At 47.7% G+C, this 14,859-nt stretch overlaps 1 protein-coding gene across 2 annotated transcripts; it reads left to right on the forward strand.

Annotated features, from left to right (window-relative positions):
- The first annotated feature begins 1,453 nt into the window (after positions 1-1,453).
- KLF4 (KLF transcription factor 4) lies at positions 1,454-6,367 on the forward strand. Of its 2 annotated transcripts, XM_016961392.4 has the most exons (5): positions 1,454-2,161; positions 2,279-2,399; positions 3,062-4,034; positions 4,137-4,301; positions 5,405-6,367. In XM_016961392.4, the coding sequence occupies exons 1-5, from the start codon at positions 2,157-2,159 to the stop codon at positions 5,578-5,580; spliced, it is 1,440 nt and encodes a 479-aa protein (XP_016816881.1). In that variant the 5' UTR covers positions 1,454-2,156; the 3' UTR covers positions 5,581-6,367. The 2 variants fall into 2 exon arrangements, with proteins under 2 accessions (XP_016816881.1, XP_016816880.1); XM_016961391.4 differs by having other exon boundaries at positions 3,062-4,301.
- The last annotated feature ends 8,492 nt before the right edge of the window (positions 6,368-14,859 follow it).

The following is a 14,859-nucleotide window of genomic DNA, read 5'->3' on the forward strand; positions in this document are numbered from 1 at the left end:
AGCGTTATAAGATTGAAGTAAAGATCGCCGTTTCCTATTCCCTTCCCGGTGGGCAAGGACGCCTGCGGCGGGCTCGGTGTGCACTTTTTGAGAGCTAGGATCCCACCGCATCGCTCCACTTCCTGGCACATGGTCACTTCCCAGGGAAGTCCCTTTAGGGGGGCCTGACCTACCCGGAGCCTGAGCCGAAGGAACGAGTTGTCCTTTGACCTTTACTGGCCATTTCACCTCTTTATGACTCAATTTCTCATCCATAAAGTGGAAAGAAGAGTGCGTGGCTTGAAAAGTCATCAGTGAGTGTTTAATTCTTCTTTAATGGGTGTCTTCTATTATTATTATTCTACAGTGCAATTTAGTCATCAAATATTACAGGCAGTGGCTCACGCCTGTAATCCCAGCACTTCGGGAGGCCGAGGCAGGCTGATCACTTGAGGTCAGGTGTTCGAGACCTGCCTGGCCAACATGGTGAAACCCCGTCTCTACGAAAAATACAAAAATTAGCCGGCGTCGTGGCGCACGCCTGTAATCCGCGCTACTCGGGAGGCTGACGCAGGAGAATCGCTTGAACCCAGGAGGCGGAGGTTGCAGTGAGCTGAGATCGTGCCACTGCATTCCAGCTTGGGCGACACAGCGAGACTCTGTCTCACAGAAAAAAAAAAAAGAGGAAAAAAAAAAGGAAAGGGCTTCGAGATGGCTGGTTGAAAACTGTCTCCGCGCCTCACAGTCCCTCTTCTCTCCCTCACGCCTCTGAGTGAATCTTGAGCCCTTTCACTCCCTTTCTCGCTATTTAAAGTATCAAAACCATAACTCCCCATTCGTGCCTCTTTCCGCCTGTTCCCGGCGGAACACTCCTCTGGCCTTCTCTTGAGGCTCCCAGTTCACGCTGCACAGTGCTGGGCACCGCCTCCTCTCCACACCCCTAGCGCCCCCCACCCCTCGGCAGAAGGGCCCGCGAGGAACCGTGCGAGGTCAGGCCGAGCGCCGGCACCGCCACCGGCACTGGCGCTGAGCGACTAGAGCGGGCTCCTGCGAGCGCAGAGAGGGAGGGGGAGATGGAGGGCTGGATGAGTCACGCGGATAATCGCGCTCTTCTCCAGCGCGCAGACAGCGCGGCAAGCGCGTATGCTAGCAGGGGTGCGGACGCGTGACCGTGCCGCCCGCTGACCCCACCAGTCTTCGCGGGCTTCGAACCCAGGGAGCCGACAATGGCGGTGAGTACGACCCTGGTCGCGCAGCGACCGAACCTGCGCCCGGTTCCTCGCGCCCCGCGCTGGGGCGGACGCCGCCGCCGCCGCCGACACCACTGCCGCCGGCGTCAGCTCGGCTCCAGCCCGCCAGCTGCCTGGCTGGCGTCACGGCCCGGCCCAGCCCCGCCCGCGCCCCTCCTTCCCCTCCCCCGCCCCCACGTGCGCCGAGTTTGTTGATTTAGCTGCCATAGCAACGATGGAAGGGAGCCTCGGGGGGGGCGGAGAGAAGAAAGGGAGGGGCGGGGCATGGGAGAAGGCGGAGGAAAAGGCTGTAGCGAAGGAAGTTATAAGTAAGGAACGCGCGCCGGCGGCCGGCAGTTCCCCGACCAGAGAGAACGAACGTGTCTGCGGGCGCGCGGGGAGCAGAGGCGGTGGCGGGCGGCGGCGGCACCGGGAGCCGCCGAGTGACCCTCCCCGCCCCTCTGGCCCCCCACCCTCCCACCCGCCCGTGGCCCGCGCCCATGGCCGCGCGCGCTCCACACAACTCCCCGGACTCCGCGCCCTGCGCCGCCGACCAGTTCGCAGCTCCGCGCCACGGCAGCCAGTCTCACCTGGCGGCACCGCCCGCCCACCGCCCCGGCCACAGCCCCTGCGCCCACGGCAGCACTCGAGGCGACCGCGACAGTGGTGGGGGACGCTGCTGAGTGGAAGAGAGCGCAGCCCGGCCACCGGACCTACTTACTCGCTTTGCTGATTGTCTATTTTTGAGTTTACAACTTTTCTAAGAACTTTTGTATACAAAGGAACTTTTTAAAAAGGACGCTTCCAAGTTATATTTAATCCAAAGAAGAAGGATCTCGGCCAATTTGGGGTTTTGGGTTTTGGCTTCGTTTCTTCTCTTCGTTGACTTTGGGGTTCGGGTGCCCCAGCTGCTTCGGGCTGCCGAGGACCTTCTGGGCCCCCACATTAATGAGGTAGGTGAGGCGCGCGGCGCTGGGAGCAGGGAGGGGTGAGGACCGGTGGGACGCGCCGGAACGACGGCCGAAAGCCGCCCCTGACTCTCCTGTCTCTGCGCCCTGCCTTGCTCGCAGGCAGCCACCTGGCGAGTCTGACATGGCTGTCAGCGACGCGCTGCTCCCATCTTTCTCCACGTTCGCGTCTGGCCCGGCGGGAAGGGAGAAGACACTGCGTCAAGCAGGTGCCCCGAATAACGTGAGTATCGCCCCGGGCCGCCGGGAACGCCCGGTGGGTTTTCGTGGGTGTGGTGGGGGCGGGCGGAGCCTTGGGGTCACCAAGAGCCACTGAACGAGGGTAAGGAGCGGCCACCGCGCGGACTCCGCAACCTTCCCGGGATAGCTTCCGTGTCCTTGGCTCAGCTGTGTATGCCCGTGGTGCGAGCACTGCGGAGCCGCCTGGGGCGCAAGCCGGTTCTTCACCAGTCCCCGGGCGCGCTGTCGGTAGGGCGGGCGCTCGCGGGCCACCGGGCGGGAGGTGGCCGCGTCCCCAGACACTGGCTGGGCCAGAGTGAGTTTAACGCGTAGGCGGCCCCGTGGCGAGAGCGCACCGAGAGAGCCTCGGTGTGCCAATTCCGGGGACGTCCACGGGACCTGGCGGGGGAGGGACCAGCCGCGGCGTTCGCTCACACGCAATTGGGCAGACAGGACATAACACCCGCAATACAGACGCATCACCTCTTCTCCGACCCGGGAGTGGGCCGAGATTGCAGCGCTGGCGCCCTGGGTTCCCGGGTGCTTCCTGCCTGACCAGTCCCCATGTCTGGGCGGTGCAGTCGCGCGTGGCCCGCCAGCACGTCAGTATGTCGGGTGGCAACGGGGGACCACCACTGACAGGTCTCTCCCGCCCTGTCCCCGCAGCGCTGGCGGGAGGAGCTCTCCCACATGAAGCGACTTCCCCCAGTGCTTCCCGGCCGCCCCTATGACCTGGCGGCGGCGACCGTGGCCACAGACCTGGAGAGCGGCGGAGCCGGTGCGGCTTGCGGCGGTAGCAACCTGGCGCCCCTACCTCGGAGAGAGACCGAGGAGTTCAACGATCTCCTGGACCTGGACTTTATCCTCTCCAATTCGCTGACCCATCCTCCGGAGTCAGTGGCCGCCACCGTGTCCTCGTCAGCGTCAGCCTCCTCTTCGTCGTCGCCGTCGAGCAGCGGCCCTGCCAGCGCGCCCTCCACCTGCAGCTTCACCTATCCGATCCGGGCCGGGAACGACCCGGGCGTGGCGCCGGGCGGCACGGGCGGAGGCCTCCTCTATGGCAGGGAGTCCGCTCCCCCTCCGACGGCTCCCTTCAACCTGGCGGACATCAACGACGTGAGCCCCTCGGGCGGCTTCGTGGCCGAGCTCCTGCGGCCAGAATTGGACCCGGTGTACATTCCGCCGCAGCAGCCGCAGCCGCCAGGTGGCGGGCTGATGGGCAAGTTCGTGCTGAAGGCGTCGCTGAGCGCCCCTGGCAGCGAGTACGGCAGCCCATCGGTCATCAGCGTCAGCAAAGGCAGCCCTGACGGCAGCCACCCGGTGGTGGTGGCGCCCTACAACGGCGGGCCGCCGCGCACGTGCCCCAAGATCAAGCAGGAGGCGGTCTCTTCGTGCACCCACTTGGGCGCTGGACCCCCTCTCAGCAATGGCCACCGGCCGGCTGCACACGACTTCCCCCTGGGGCGGCAGCTCCCCAGCAGGACTACCCCGACCCTGGGTCTTGAGGAAGTGCTGAGCAGCAGGGACTGTCACCCTGCCCTGCCGCTTCCTCCCGGCTTCCATCCCCACCCGGGGCCCAATTACCCATCCTTCCTGCCCGATCAGATGCAGCCGCAAGTCCCGCCGCTCCATTACCAAGGTCAGTCCCGGGGATTTGTAGCTCGGGCTGGGGAGCCCTGTGTGTGCTGGCCCCCCTTCGGGACACACGGGATGATGCTCACCCCACCTTCTTCACCCCTAGAGCTCATGCCACCCGGTTCCTGCATGCCGGAGGAGCCCAAGCCAAAGAGGGGAAGACGATCGTGGCCCCGGAAAAGGACCGCCACCCACACTTGTGATTACGCGGGCTGCGGCAAAACCTACACAAAGAGTTCCCATCTCAAGGCACACCTGCGAACCCACACAGGTAGGGGGACAAACTGCAGAAGGAAGGGGGGTTAGCTTCCAGCTTCATAGGCTACCAGTGGACACTCCTCAGTGCCTCCTTGGCTTCCCAGGTTAGCTTCCAGCCCCATAGGCTACCAGTGGACACTCCTCAGTGCCTCCTTGGCTTCCCAGGGCAGTCTATCGCCTTGATCTCCGGGATCACTGGAGAGAACAGCAAACCGGCGCCTACTTTTCTGCCCAGGAGCCTTTTGCTTGATGGATGGTATCTGTGCTTGAATGTGCAATTTTGTTAGGCCTTTAAAAGGCAGGAGATTCCCCGCGGTCTGTGGGCCTCTCCTAGCTTGGCATTGTAATCAAGAAATTATACTTTGCTATGCAAAAGCATGATGGCTTTTTAAAAAAATCGTTTTTTAATGTTCCCTTCCCAGGTTCACCCTCCCTTTCTGTTATTTTGAATTCTGGTCGTAACAATTCGGTCTTATTTTTTATTTTTTATTTTTTGTTCTTTTTGATTTACTTTTTTTTTTTTTCCCCCACAAGCAGAAGGTTTTATTTTAAATTCCAAGAATATGATGGTCAAAATTGCTGGGGAGATTCTGATTTAGGGTTGTCACTGCAGAGCATTTCCATGTCCATGTAAGTAGGTACCCAAAGTCGTTTAGGTGCAGCATTCAATAAGGTAAAGGTAAAGAAAAAAAAAGTAGCCACCTGTGGCTTTTTATCCCCAGTCGTAGTAGGAATAAGATTGCATGGTTTGGGCACACTACCAGTCACAATTTCCAAATTTCATTTCCACCACTGAGATGCCTTGACTCAAATGAAACATTAGTATAGGTTTAGGTTTAGGTGGTGTTTGTGTGTTTTTGGTGAAACAGTATAGGTGTAGGTGGTGGTTGTGTGCTTAACTGACCCCCTAAAAACAAGACCAAATACTTAAGCACAGAATGTATTCCTGTTTATGATATGGAATTCAATACGCCCCTTCAGTGGTATAAAGACATCCTGGATTTCTTTAGGATAGGGTCAGAGTTGGTTTACTATCTGGCCTTCAGTTTTTAAAAGGGGCGATTCTTTGATATAGCAATGGCGTCAATTTGTTTTTTTTTTCTTTTACCTTTACAGGTGAGAAACCTTACCACTGTGACTGGGACGGCTGTGGATGGAAATTCGCCCGCTCAGATGAACTGACCAGGCACTACCGTAAACACACTGGGCACCGCCCGTTCCAGTGCCAAAAATGCGACCGAGCATTTTCCAGGTCGGACCACCTCGCCTTACACATGAAGAGGCATTTTTAAATCCCAGACAGTGGATATGACCCACACTGCCAGAAGAGAATTCAGTATTTTTTACTTTTCACACTGTCTTCCCGATGAGGGAAGGAGCCCAGCCAGAAAGCACTACAATCATGGTCAAGTTCCCAACTGAGTCATCTTGTGAGTGGATAATCAGGAAAAATGAGGAATCCAAAAGACAAAAATCAAAGAACAGATGGGGTCTGTGACTGGATCTTCTATCATTCCAATTCTAAATCCGACTTGAATATTCCTGGACTTACAAAATGCCAAGGGGGTGACTGGAAGTTGTGGATATCAGGGTATAAATTATATCCGTGAGTTGGGGGAGGGAAGACCAGAATTCCCTTGAATTGTGTATTGATGCAATATAAGCATAAAAGATCACCTTGTATTCTCTTTACCTTCTAAAAGCCATTATTATGATGTTAGAAGAAGAGGAAGAAATTCAGGTACAGAAAACATGTTTAAATAGCCTAAATGATGGTGCTTGGTGAGTCTTGGTTCTAAAGGTACCAAACAAGGAAGCCAAAGTTTTCAAACTGCTGCATACTTTGACAAGGAAAATCTATATTTGTCTTCCGATCAACATTTATGACCTAAGTCAGGTAATATACCTGGTTTACTTCTTTAGCATTTTTATGCAGACAGTCTGTTATGCACTGTGGTTTCAGATGTGCAATAATTTGTACAATGGTTTATTCCCAAGTATGCCTTAAGCAGAACAAATGTGTTTTTCTATATAGTTCCTTGCCTTAATAAATATGTAATATAAATTTAAGCAAACGTCTATTTTGTATATTTGTAAACTACAAAGTAAAATGAACATTTTGTGGAGTTTGTATTTTGCATACTCAAGGTGAGAATTAAGTTTTAAATAAACCTATAATATTTTATCTGAATAATGTTTTTTATTGTTTTGTTTTCCTCCTGGAAAAATATGAACAGTGTTTGGTTTAAACACACCGGGTTAATAAGGCATGTAAGAAGCACGCACAAAAAAGCCAACTTTATGTCAACAAATTAAAATACCTTTTTTTATTTAAAAAAAACTATTTAGTTTTACCATAAATACTATCAATATAGGGCTGAGAACTCTTGATTATTGTACGTTTAAAAATTACAGATTAAAAACCCAGTTCAGGTTTGCTCTTTCCAAATGTACATAAAGCTACGTGAAAGCAGTTTCCTTACCTATGATTTTCCCAGTAGAAACAGCTTAATCATTCTTAAATTTGCTCAGCTTAGTATGAAAATATTTATGAAATATATACATTTCAGTTTCATATTTGAAAAAAATCTTTATGGTTTGTCTTTTAAAGTAAATAAAAATACAAAAGTTTTCTGTGGAGGCCTGTCCCAGCACCCCTCACATTTGAGTAACAAAAGAGCCTTCCCACAGCAGACAACCCTAAGAACGTAGTTCCACAGTGCCCTCCTGAGGATTAAAGGGTTCATTTATGCTTGGTGTGTGTTACAGATACATCACTTCTACTAGTTAAGCCTTAAAGAGGTCAGAACCAAAGTTTCTGGCAGATTGTTTTAAAGCTAAATCAGTTCCCCTGACTGAAGGTGGGAAAACAAACTGAAATAAAATAATTTAAAAATTATTCAAATTCACAAAACTAAGTGTAAAGTAAGATGGTGTTTTTGTAAGTTTGTAGCGTTTATATTAGAAGTTTTAATATTAAAACTCAAAACTGCCCCGTTAGAATCTGAAGTTCTTGAGGTGGGTGCCTGAGAGATTGAAATTCATTTGGGGCTATCGCAAAATGGAAAAAGCATTTGTGACACTTGTTGACACCTTATATACTTGTAATAGTGATGTGGGTGACTAAACATCATCAAGGGGACAGAGCTCACTGCTCACTGGCATTTTTTTTAGAGTGCTTATTAACTATTGATTGTATCTAGTGTCCAGAGGTGCGTTTGTACCATGGGTACATTTAATAAATGAAATAAAAAATGGATGTTTATAAGAGGCTTATGGTAGATCAGCACAAGGTATTTTCTTTGGCTTTTGAGAGTCCAGCATGACTGGAAAGCATGGCATGTGTCTCTGCTTAAAAGAAAACAGGTGCATCAATAGGATGGAATTTTATGTGGCCAAGAACATATTCAAAGCATATTTAATGACATGGAAAAATGCTCATAGTAATGTTAAGTGGAAAAAGCAGGATATAAGACTATAAACAGTACCAATTCAACTGTGTACATTTAAGTGTATGTGTGCTTTGAAGGAGAGAGAGAGAAACAAAAGGAAATTAAGAGAAAACCCTAGAAGGAACTGCCAAAATATTCATACTGGTTTTCTCAATTTTAATTTTCTTTTCTTTTTTTTTGAGATGGATTCTCGCTTGTCACCAAGGCTGGAGTGCAGTGGTGTGATCTCGGCTCACTGCAATCTCCACTTCCCAGGTTCAAACGATTCTCCTGCCTCAGCCTCCTGAGTAGCTGGGATTACAGGCACCCACCACCACACCCGACTAATTTTTGTATATTTAGTAGAGACAGGATCTCACCATGTTGGCCAGGCTGGTTTCGAACTGCTGACCTCAAGTGATCCGTCCACCTAGGCCTCCCAAAGTGCTGGGATTACAGGCATAAGCCACCGCGCCCAGCCTAAATTTTCTTTTTTGAAGGTTTCAAATATTCTAAAACAGCTATAGTAAGTTTGAAAAACTTTTTCATAAGAATGAAGATATAAAGAACAATTAAAATTATTTAAACAAAAAGCCCTCATTAGAACACATTATTCTGTAAATTATGTTTAGATTTCTTTAAGTTTAAATTTCTTAAATTTCTGTTAAATTGTGGTTGGTTGCTTTTGTAATCCACCTCTGTTATACAGAATCTTTTGGCACACAGTTGGTGTATGAAAATGATTGAAAAATGCCATCTTTATATTTGCTAAGTGCATATTATCTCGAATAGAAGAAACATGCATAAACTATCAAGAATTTTAAATTTATTCAAAATTTTCTGATGTCATAGATTAACATTCCTCTACTTTAACTTTTTCTTTATTCTTAATTTTTATTTAATTCTTTTTCTTCAGCTTTTAAGTTCGGGGTACATGTGCAGGATGTGAAGGTTTGTTACATAGGCAAACATGTGCCATGGTGGTTTGTTGCACCTAGATATTAAACCCAGCATCCATTAGCTATTCTAACTGATGCTCTCTCTCCCCAACCCCTATTTTTTTAATTTTTAATTTAATTTTAAAAAATTTTACAGAGACAGGGTCTCACTATGTCGCCCAGGTTTGGTCTCGAACTCCTGAGCTCAAGCAATCCTCCTGCCTCAGCCTCCCAAAGTGCTGGGATTACAGGCATGAGCCATAGCACCCAGCCTACATTAACTTTTTCTAGCCTGAAAAAGAAAGCTTCAGTATCTAAAATGAATGAGGAAGATTTCCCAAAACTGTGACCAAACAAAATACTATTCAACATACACCAATAGCTAAATTATTTACTCTGGGACCTATCAGCTGTGGGCTCCTAGGTGTGCTGTCATTATGGTGTTACAGAGCCGTTTATACACTATACAATAAAGAGTACCTAATAATTGTGATGCCTGCTTATTATATTTTCCTTATGACACTTAATTTTACTGTTTTTTATTTTAACTTGTGTGCCTACACACACAAAGGATTAACAGTGATGTTTCTCCTACACACATCAACAGACTTTCAGTCCACCTATTTTCCAGCAAAATGTCTCTTCGGATAAAATTCTTTCTGCCTGAAAACGTATTTGACTCTTGCTATCCTGTTTCAGTTTGTAAAACAAAACAGATGCTTTCACTGTCTTAAGTAGGATGGTCATGAGGAATAATTCTTTTTCTTCCAAAAATTGTTCCAGGCCGGGTGTGGTGGCTCACACCTGTAATCCCAACACTTTGTGAGGTGGAGGTGGGAGGATTGCTTGAGGCCAAGAGTTTGAGAGCAGCCTGGGAAACATAGCAAGACCTCATCTCTACCAAAAAAAAAAAAATCAATGAAAAAGTGTTACAATTTTTAGAAACATGAAATGCGCTTCACAGTTGGAGATTGATAATTTTTACATATAATTTATTTCCATATAAGGAAGTCCAGGGCAGGCAGTCTTTATGCTACAGAAGCAAGTCCACAGAGAAAATATTAAACAAGCAGCGGTGGTACCTGTTGTACTTCAACAAATGGGAGTATCTAAATTTAGCAGCCTGTATCAGCCACCTGTCCTATTAAATGTTCTGGCTTCTGAAGCTCCATTCAACACAACATACATACATAGATGGATTTGTAGCCTAGATACTCCCTCACCCACTCTTGTCCATTTATTTCCCTGTCTCTCATACAGACATGAATGCCACCCAGTCCCACATAAACCCTTTTACTTTATGTATTATTCTTATCATTTTATTCATGATTTTATTACATATTGCGTTTTATCTATTTGTTTTACTTCTTTGTATTTTCGTAGCACCTTCTACAGGCTATTGTATAGTGACATGTTTTTATAGTGCTAAACCGAAGCTATGTCTGCCTCCTAAAGGTTGTTTATGAAACTATCATTCATTGTTCACACGCAGAGTCATTCAATAATATTTCATATAAAACCTCCAAGACCAGTCTACATAATGAATGCTGTAAAAAATATCATGGAATGTTCTACCTGTGATGGGGAGGAAAACCACAAACTACTGTTAAAGTTAGAATACTGCATGAAAATAAAAACTTTTTTTCTACATTAAATGAAACTAAAATGAAAGTTGGAAAGTTTCCCTTTGGAAAACTTTATCTTAAACAAAAAGGTGAATCTTGAGTAAATTTCTCACCATCTCCTGAAAAACTAATAAATTCTTAAATCCATTTGAAGAACCTGGTGCTTTACTCCCCTGGTCACAGTCAAAACAGAGGGAAAGCAACTGCTAAAATGTTAGCATACACAGAAAAATCTTTCAGGCTGGAATCAAGGCTACCACAGCCAGTTAACTTAGCTGGGGAGGAACGGGTGCATGGGGTTGAAATATTAGTCAAACTGCTTCTCTGGAGTCATGTGCATCTGGAGCCCATCTTTTTAATTGTTTTCCACGGTGCCCTTGATATAATATACTTTTTTAAATTGCTTCGGTCTTCTCGACACCCTAGATGAGTCAGCATGTTGCAATCATTCGCCCAAATGTCTTTCTCCGCTTGGTCTTTTTTTTTTTTTTTTTTTTTTTTGAGACGTTGCTCTGTTGCCCAGGCTGCAGTGCTGTGGCGCAATCTCTGCTCACTGCAACCCTCCGCCACCCGGGTTCAAGCCATTCTCCTGCCTCGGCCTCCAGAGTAGCTGGGACTACAGGCAAGCACCAACATGCCAGGCTAATTTTGCATTTTTAGTAGAGACGGGGTTTCGCCATGTTGGCCAGTTCTCGAACTCCTGACCTCAAGTGATCCGCCCGCCTCGGTCCCCCAAAGTGCTGGGATTACAGGTGTGAGCCACCACGCGCGGCCTCCACTTGTTCTTAAAGGAAAGGAGGAAATAAACAAATTCAATTTAATAACAGCAAAAAGTAAATTCACAGTTAGAAATCCCTTTGACATCTCACCTGAGGATACCTAACACAACATTTTTCTTTTTTTTTTTTTTTTGGTATTATTAGTAGAGATGGGGTTTCACCATGTTGGCCAGGCTGTTCTTGAACTCCTGACCTCAAGTAACCCACCCGCCTCGGCCTCCCAAAGGGTTGAGATTACAGGCGTGAGCCACCGCGCCCGGCCTGCTTCTGTTTTTTGTAAAGACAGGGTCTCCCTATGTTGCCAAGGCTGGTTATGTTTCTTTTCATGTCCATTTTACATGTTATAATAATATAATCTAAATAGAGCAGGAAACAAGAAAGTTAGGTTTTGAGAGAGAGAGAGAGGACCAGAAGGTCAAGTGGGGCTATAATTCCTGTCTCACGTATAATATTTGAATCTGTACTAACTGGCACTGGATCAATATATTACTAAATAGTGGCCAAATCCCCATGATACAAAACCAATGCACTCAGGTGCTATACCTATATATCCATCTAAAAGCTTAAATGAGTAAATAACTTTATGGAGAAATTGGAGAAACCCTGAATACACTTGCTGAAAGACCAGGAGATGGTAATTGGTACAAACTATGAAAGAATAATGTCTTAGACATGACAAATAGAAGAGATTTTATCTGTAAGGACAAGCATGCTTCTTGCCTGCTCCAGCTCACTTTTTGTCGGTGTATAACAATCCCTTCTGCACAGCTCTATGAGGCTTACAAAGTACTTACACCCTACATTACCTCAATCTTACAAAGTAGGGATGGGATTTTCCTCTCCCATCTCCAGTATGCGGATGAAGAAACTCAGGTTCCCTTTACAGGTTAGCATTTTGCTGTCACTTCTCATTCTTGCTGACATACTCAAAGCACTTCTCTTCTAATACCTTTGTTTCAGTCTGCTGGGCAGGTAGGGCTACAGGTATAAAGGATCCACCCCAATTCAAAAGGATTTGCTAACGTCCAGGTTCTTCCAGTAAACCTGTTTAAGAGTCAAAAGCCTCAGACTTTCTGTCTCCCTATCAATGTACTATTTCCTTTGTCAAAGTAGACAGATAGGGAAGGCAGAGTTTCCTGCAGATGTTTCTTCAGCTGGGGCCACTATGCCACGTACACAATTCATACTTTTCGTTCTGAAGTTCTTGTTTCTGGCCTCACCTCTGGCCCAGCACATAGCTCTCCTGGTCAAATAGATCTGGTCAAGCCCTTCCCCTATTCTGTAACTTCCCATGGTCCCCAGTGCTTAGTGGATATAGATTTAACATGGTCTCTTCCCTATTTGTGGCTTCCAGCTGCTTGTTCAAGATCCTATCTAGGGCCGGGTGTGGTGGCTTATGCCTGTAATCCCAATTCTTTGGGAGGCCAAGGCGGGCAGATCACGAGGTCAGGAGTTCGAAACCAGCCTGGCCAACATGGCGAAACCCCAGCTCTACTAAAAATACAAAAACTAGCCAGGCGTGGTGGAAGGAGCCTGTAATTCCAGCTACTCGGGAGGCTGAGGCAGAAGAATCGATTGAACCCAGGAGGTGGAGGTTGCAGTGAGCTGAGATTGTGCCATTGCACTCCAGTCTGGGTGACAAGAGCAAGACTCCGTCTCAAAAAAAAAAAAAAAAAAAATTAGCTGGGCATGGTGGCAGGAGCCTGTTATCCCAGCTACTTGGGAGGCTGAAGCAGGAGTATTGCTTGAACCCGAGGTGGAGGTGGCAGTGGGCTGAGATCATGCCACTGCACTCCAGCCTGGGCGACAAGAGTGAAACTCCATCTCAACAACAACAATAACAAAGGACCCTATCTAGTTCCTCCTTAGGTAAACCTGCCATGATCAACAACTTCTGGTCCTCCAGTGCACATGGCTGTTTCAGCATTTGAAACTTGCCTGCAGATACCGGTCTCCACTGCTTCTGGAAAGACCCCTACTACCCTGACAAAAGCCTATATGTCTCTTAAAAGCCCAGCTCTTAAGAATACGCCTCCATTCTATTTAGATCTTGCATTAAACGCTTATTCGTATGTATTACAAGCTTACATGGGGTTTTTCTGTGTATTTTGTTTGTTTGAGACAAGGTCTTGCTCTGTTGCCCAGGCTGAAGGGCAGTGGTGCAAACATGGCTCACAGCAACCTCAAACTGCTGAGCTCAAATGATCCTCCCATCTCAGCCTCCTGAGGAGCTGGAACCACAGACATGTGCCACTACTTCTGGTTAATTTCATTATTATTTTTCTGTATAGATGGGGTCTCACTATATTGCCCAGGCTGGTCTCTAACTCCTGGCCTCAAACGATCCTCCTGCCTTGGCCTCCCAAATTACTGGGATTACAGGTATGAGCCACTGCACCCAGTCTATTATAAGGTCTTATGGGTCTGGCTTCCCCTAAAGACGTGAGCTTCTGGAGGGCACTAGCAGGTTTCTTGATGTGTCCTTGAATACCCTCAGTTACTAAACTTAATTGAATAAAAGTAATCATTGACTGAATATTTAGCCAAAATCCTGGGTTATCCAAAGAAAGGATAAAATATCTCCTTTCCCCAAATTTTGGCATCCTGGAGGACAGGCCCAGTGGTCTCTCAATTGCTTCCTGTAGGTCACCTGACATCCATCTGCCTTCCCCAACACACAACAAACCCCTCAAATGAACAAAACTCTTTCCAGAGTCAATCCCACACTTTGGGAGGCCGAAGTGGGTGGATCACTTGAGATCAGGAGTTCTAGACCAGCGTGGCCAACATGGTGAAACCCCATCTCTATTGAAAATACAAAAATTAGCCGGGCATGGTGGCCTGCACCTGTAATCCCAGCTACTTAGGAGGCTGAGACAAGAGAATTGCTTGATCCTGGGAGGCAGAGGTTGCAGTCAGCTGAGATCACGCCACTGCACTCCAGCCTGGGTGACAGAGTGAGACTCTGTCTCAAAATCCTGGCATCTCCTTTTTGTGAACTCTTCCTTGCCATGTGATTCTCTGCATTGACTCTGGAAAGAGTTTTGTTCATTTGAGGGGTTTGTTGTGTGTTGGGGAAGACAGATGGATGTCAGGTGACCTACAGGAAGCAATTAAGAGACCACTGGGCATGTCCTCCAGCATGCCAAAATTTGGGGAAAGGAGATTTTTTTTTTTTTTTTTGAGACAGAGTCTTGCTCAGTTGCCCAGGCTGGAGTGCAGTGGTGCCATCTCAGCTCACTGCAAGTTCCACCTCCCCGGTTCATGCCATTCTCCTGCCTCAGCCTCCCAAGTATCTGGGACTACAGGCACCTGCCACCATGCCTGGCTAATTTTTTTGGTATTTTTAGTAGAGACGGGGTTTCACCGTGTTAGCCTGGATGGTCTCGATTTCCTGACCTCGTGATCCACCTGCCTCAGCCTCCCAAAGTGCTGGGATTACAGGCATGAGCCACCGCACCCAGCGGGGAAAGGAGATATTTTATCCTTTTTTTGGATGACCCATTGGGCCTCCTTTCAAGAAAAAAGGTATGTGTACCATGGACGTATGACAAATAACGAAGGCTAAAAAAAAAAAAGAAAAAAATTGCACTTTAAAAGCTTAGGCCAGGCACGGTGGCTCACGCCTGTAATCCCAGCACTTTGGGAGGCCGAGGCAGGTGAATCACTTGAGGTCAGGAGTTCAAGACCAGGCTGACCAACATGGTGAAACCCCATCTCTACTAAAAATACAAAAATCAGCTGGGCGTGGTGGTGGGCACCTGTAATCCCAGCTACTCAGGAGGCTGAGTCAGGAGA

The sequence above is a fragment of the Pan troglodytes genome, chromosome 11 (genome assembly GCF_028858775.2).
Source record: "Pan troglodytes isolate AG18354 chromosome 11, NHGRI_mPanTro3-v2.0_pri, whole genome shotgun sequence".
Classification (NCBI taxonomy): domain Eukaryota; kingdom Metazoa; phylum Chordata; class Mammalia; order Primates; family Hominidae; genus Pan; species Pan troglodytes.

Excerpts from the sequence above, each read along its gene's own strand:
- KLF4 (XM_016961391.4), top strand. Across the intron at positions 2,400-3,061 it reads AAGCAGGTGCCCCGAATAAC|CGCTGGCGGGAGGAGCTCTC; the intron begins GTGAGTATCGCC and ends CTGTCCCCGCAG. Across the intron at positions 4,302-5,404 it reads ACACCTGCGAACCCACACAG|GTGAGAAACCTTACCACTGT; the intron begins GTAGGGGGACAA and ends TTACCTTTACAG.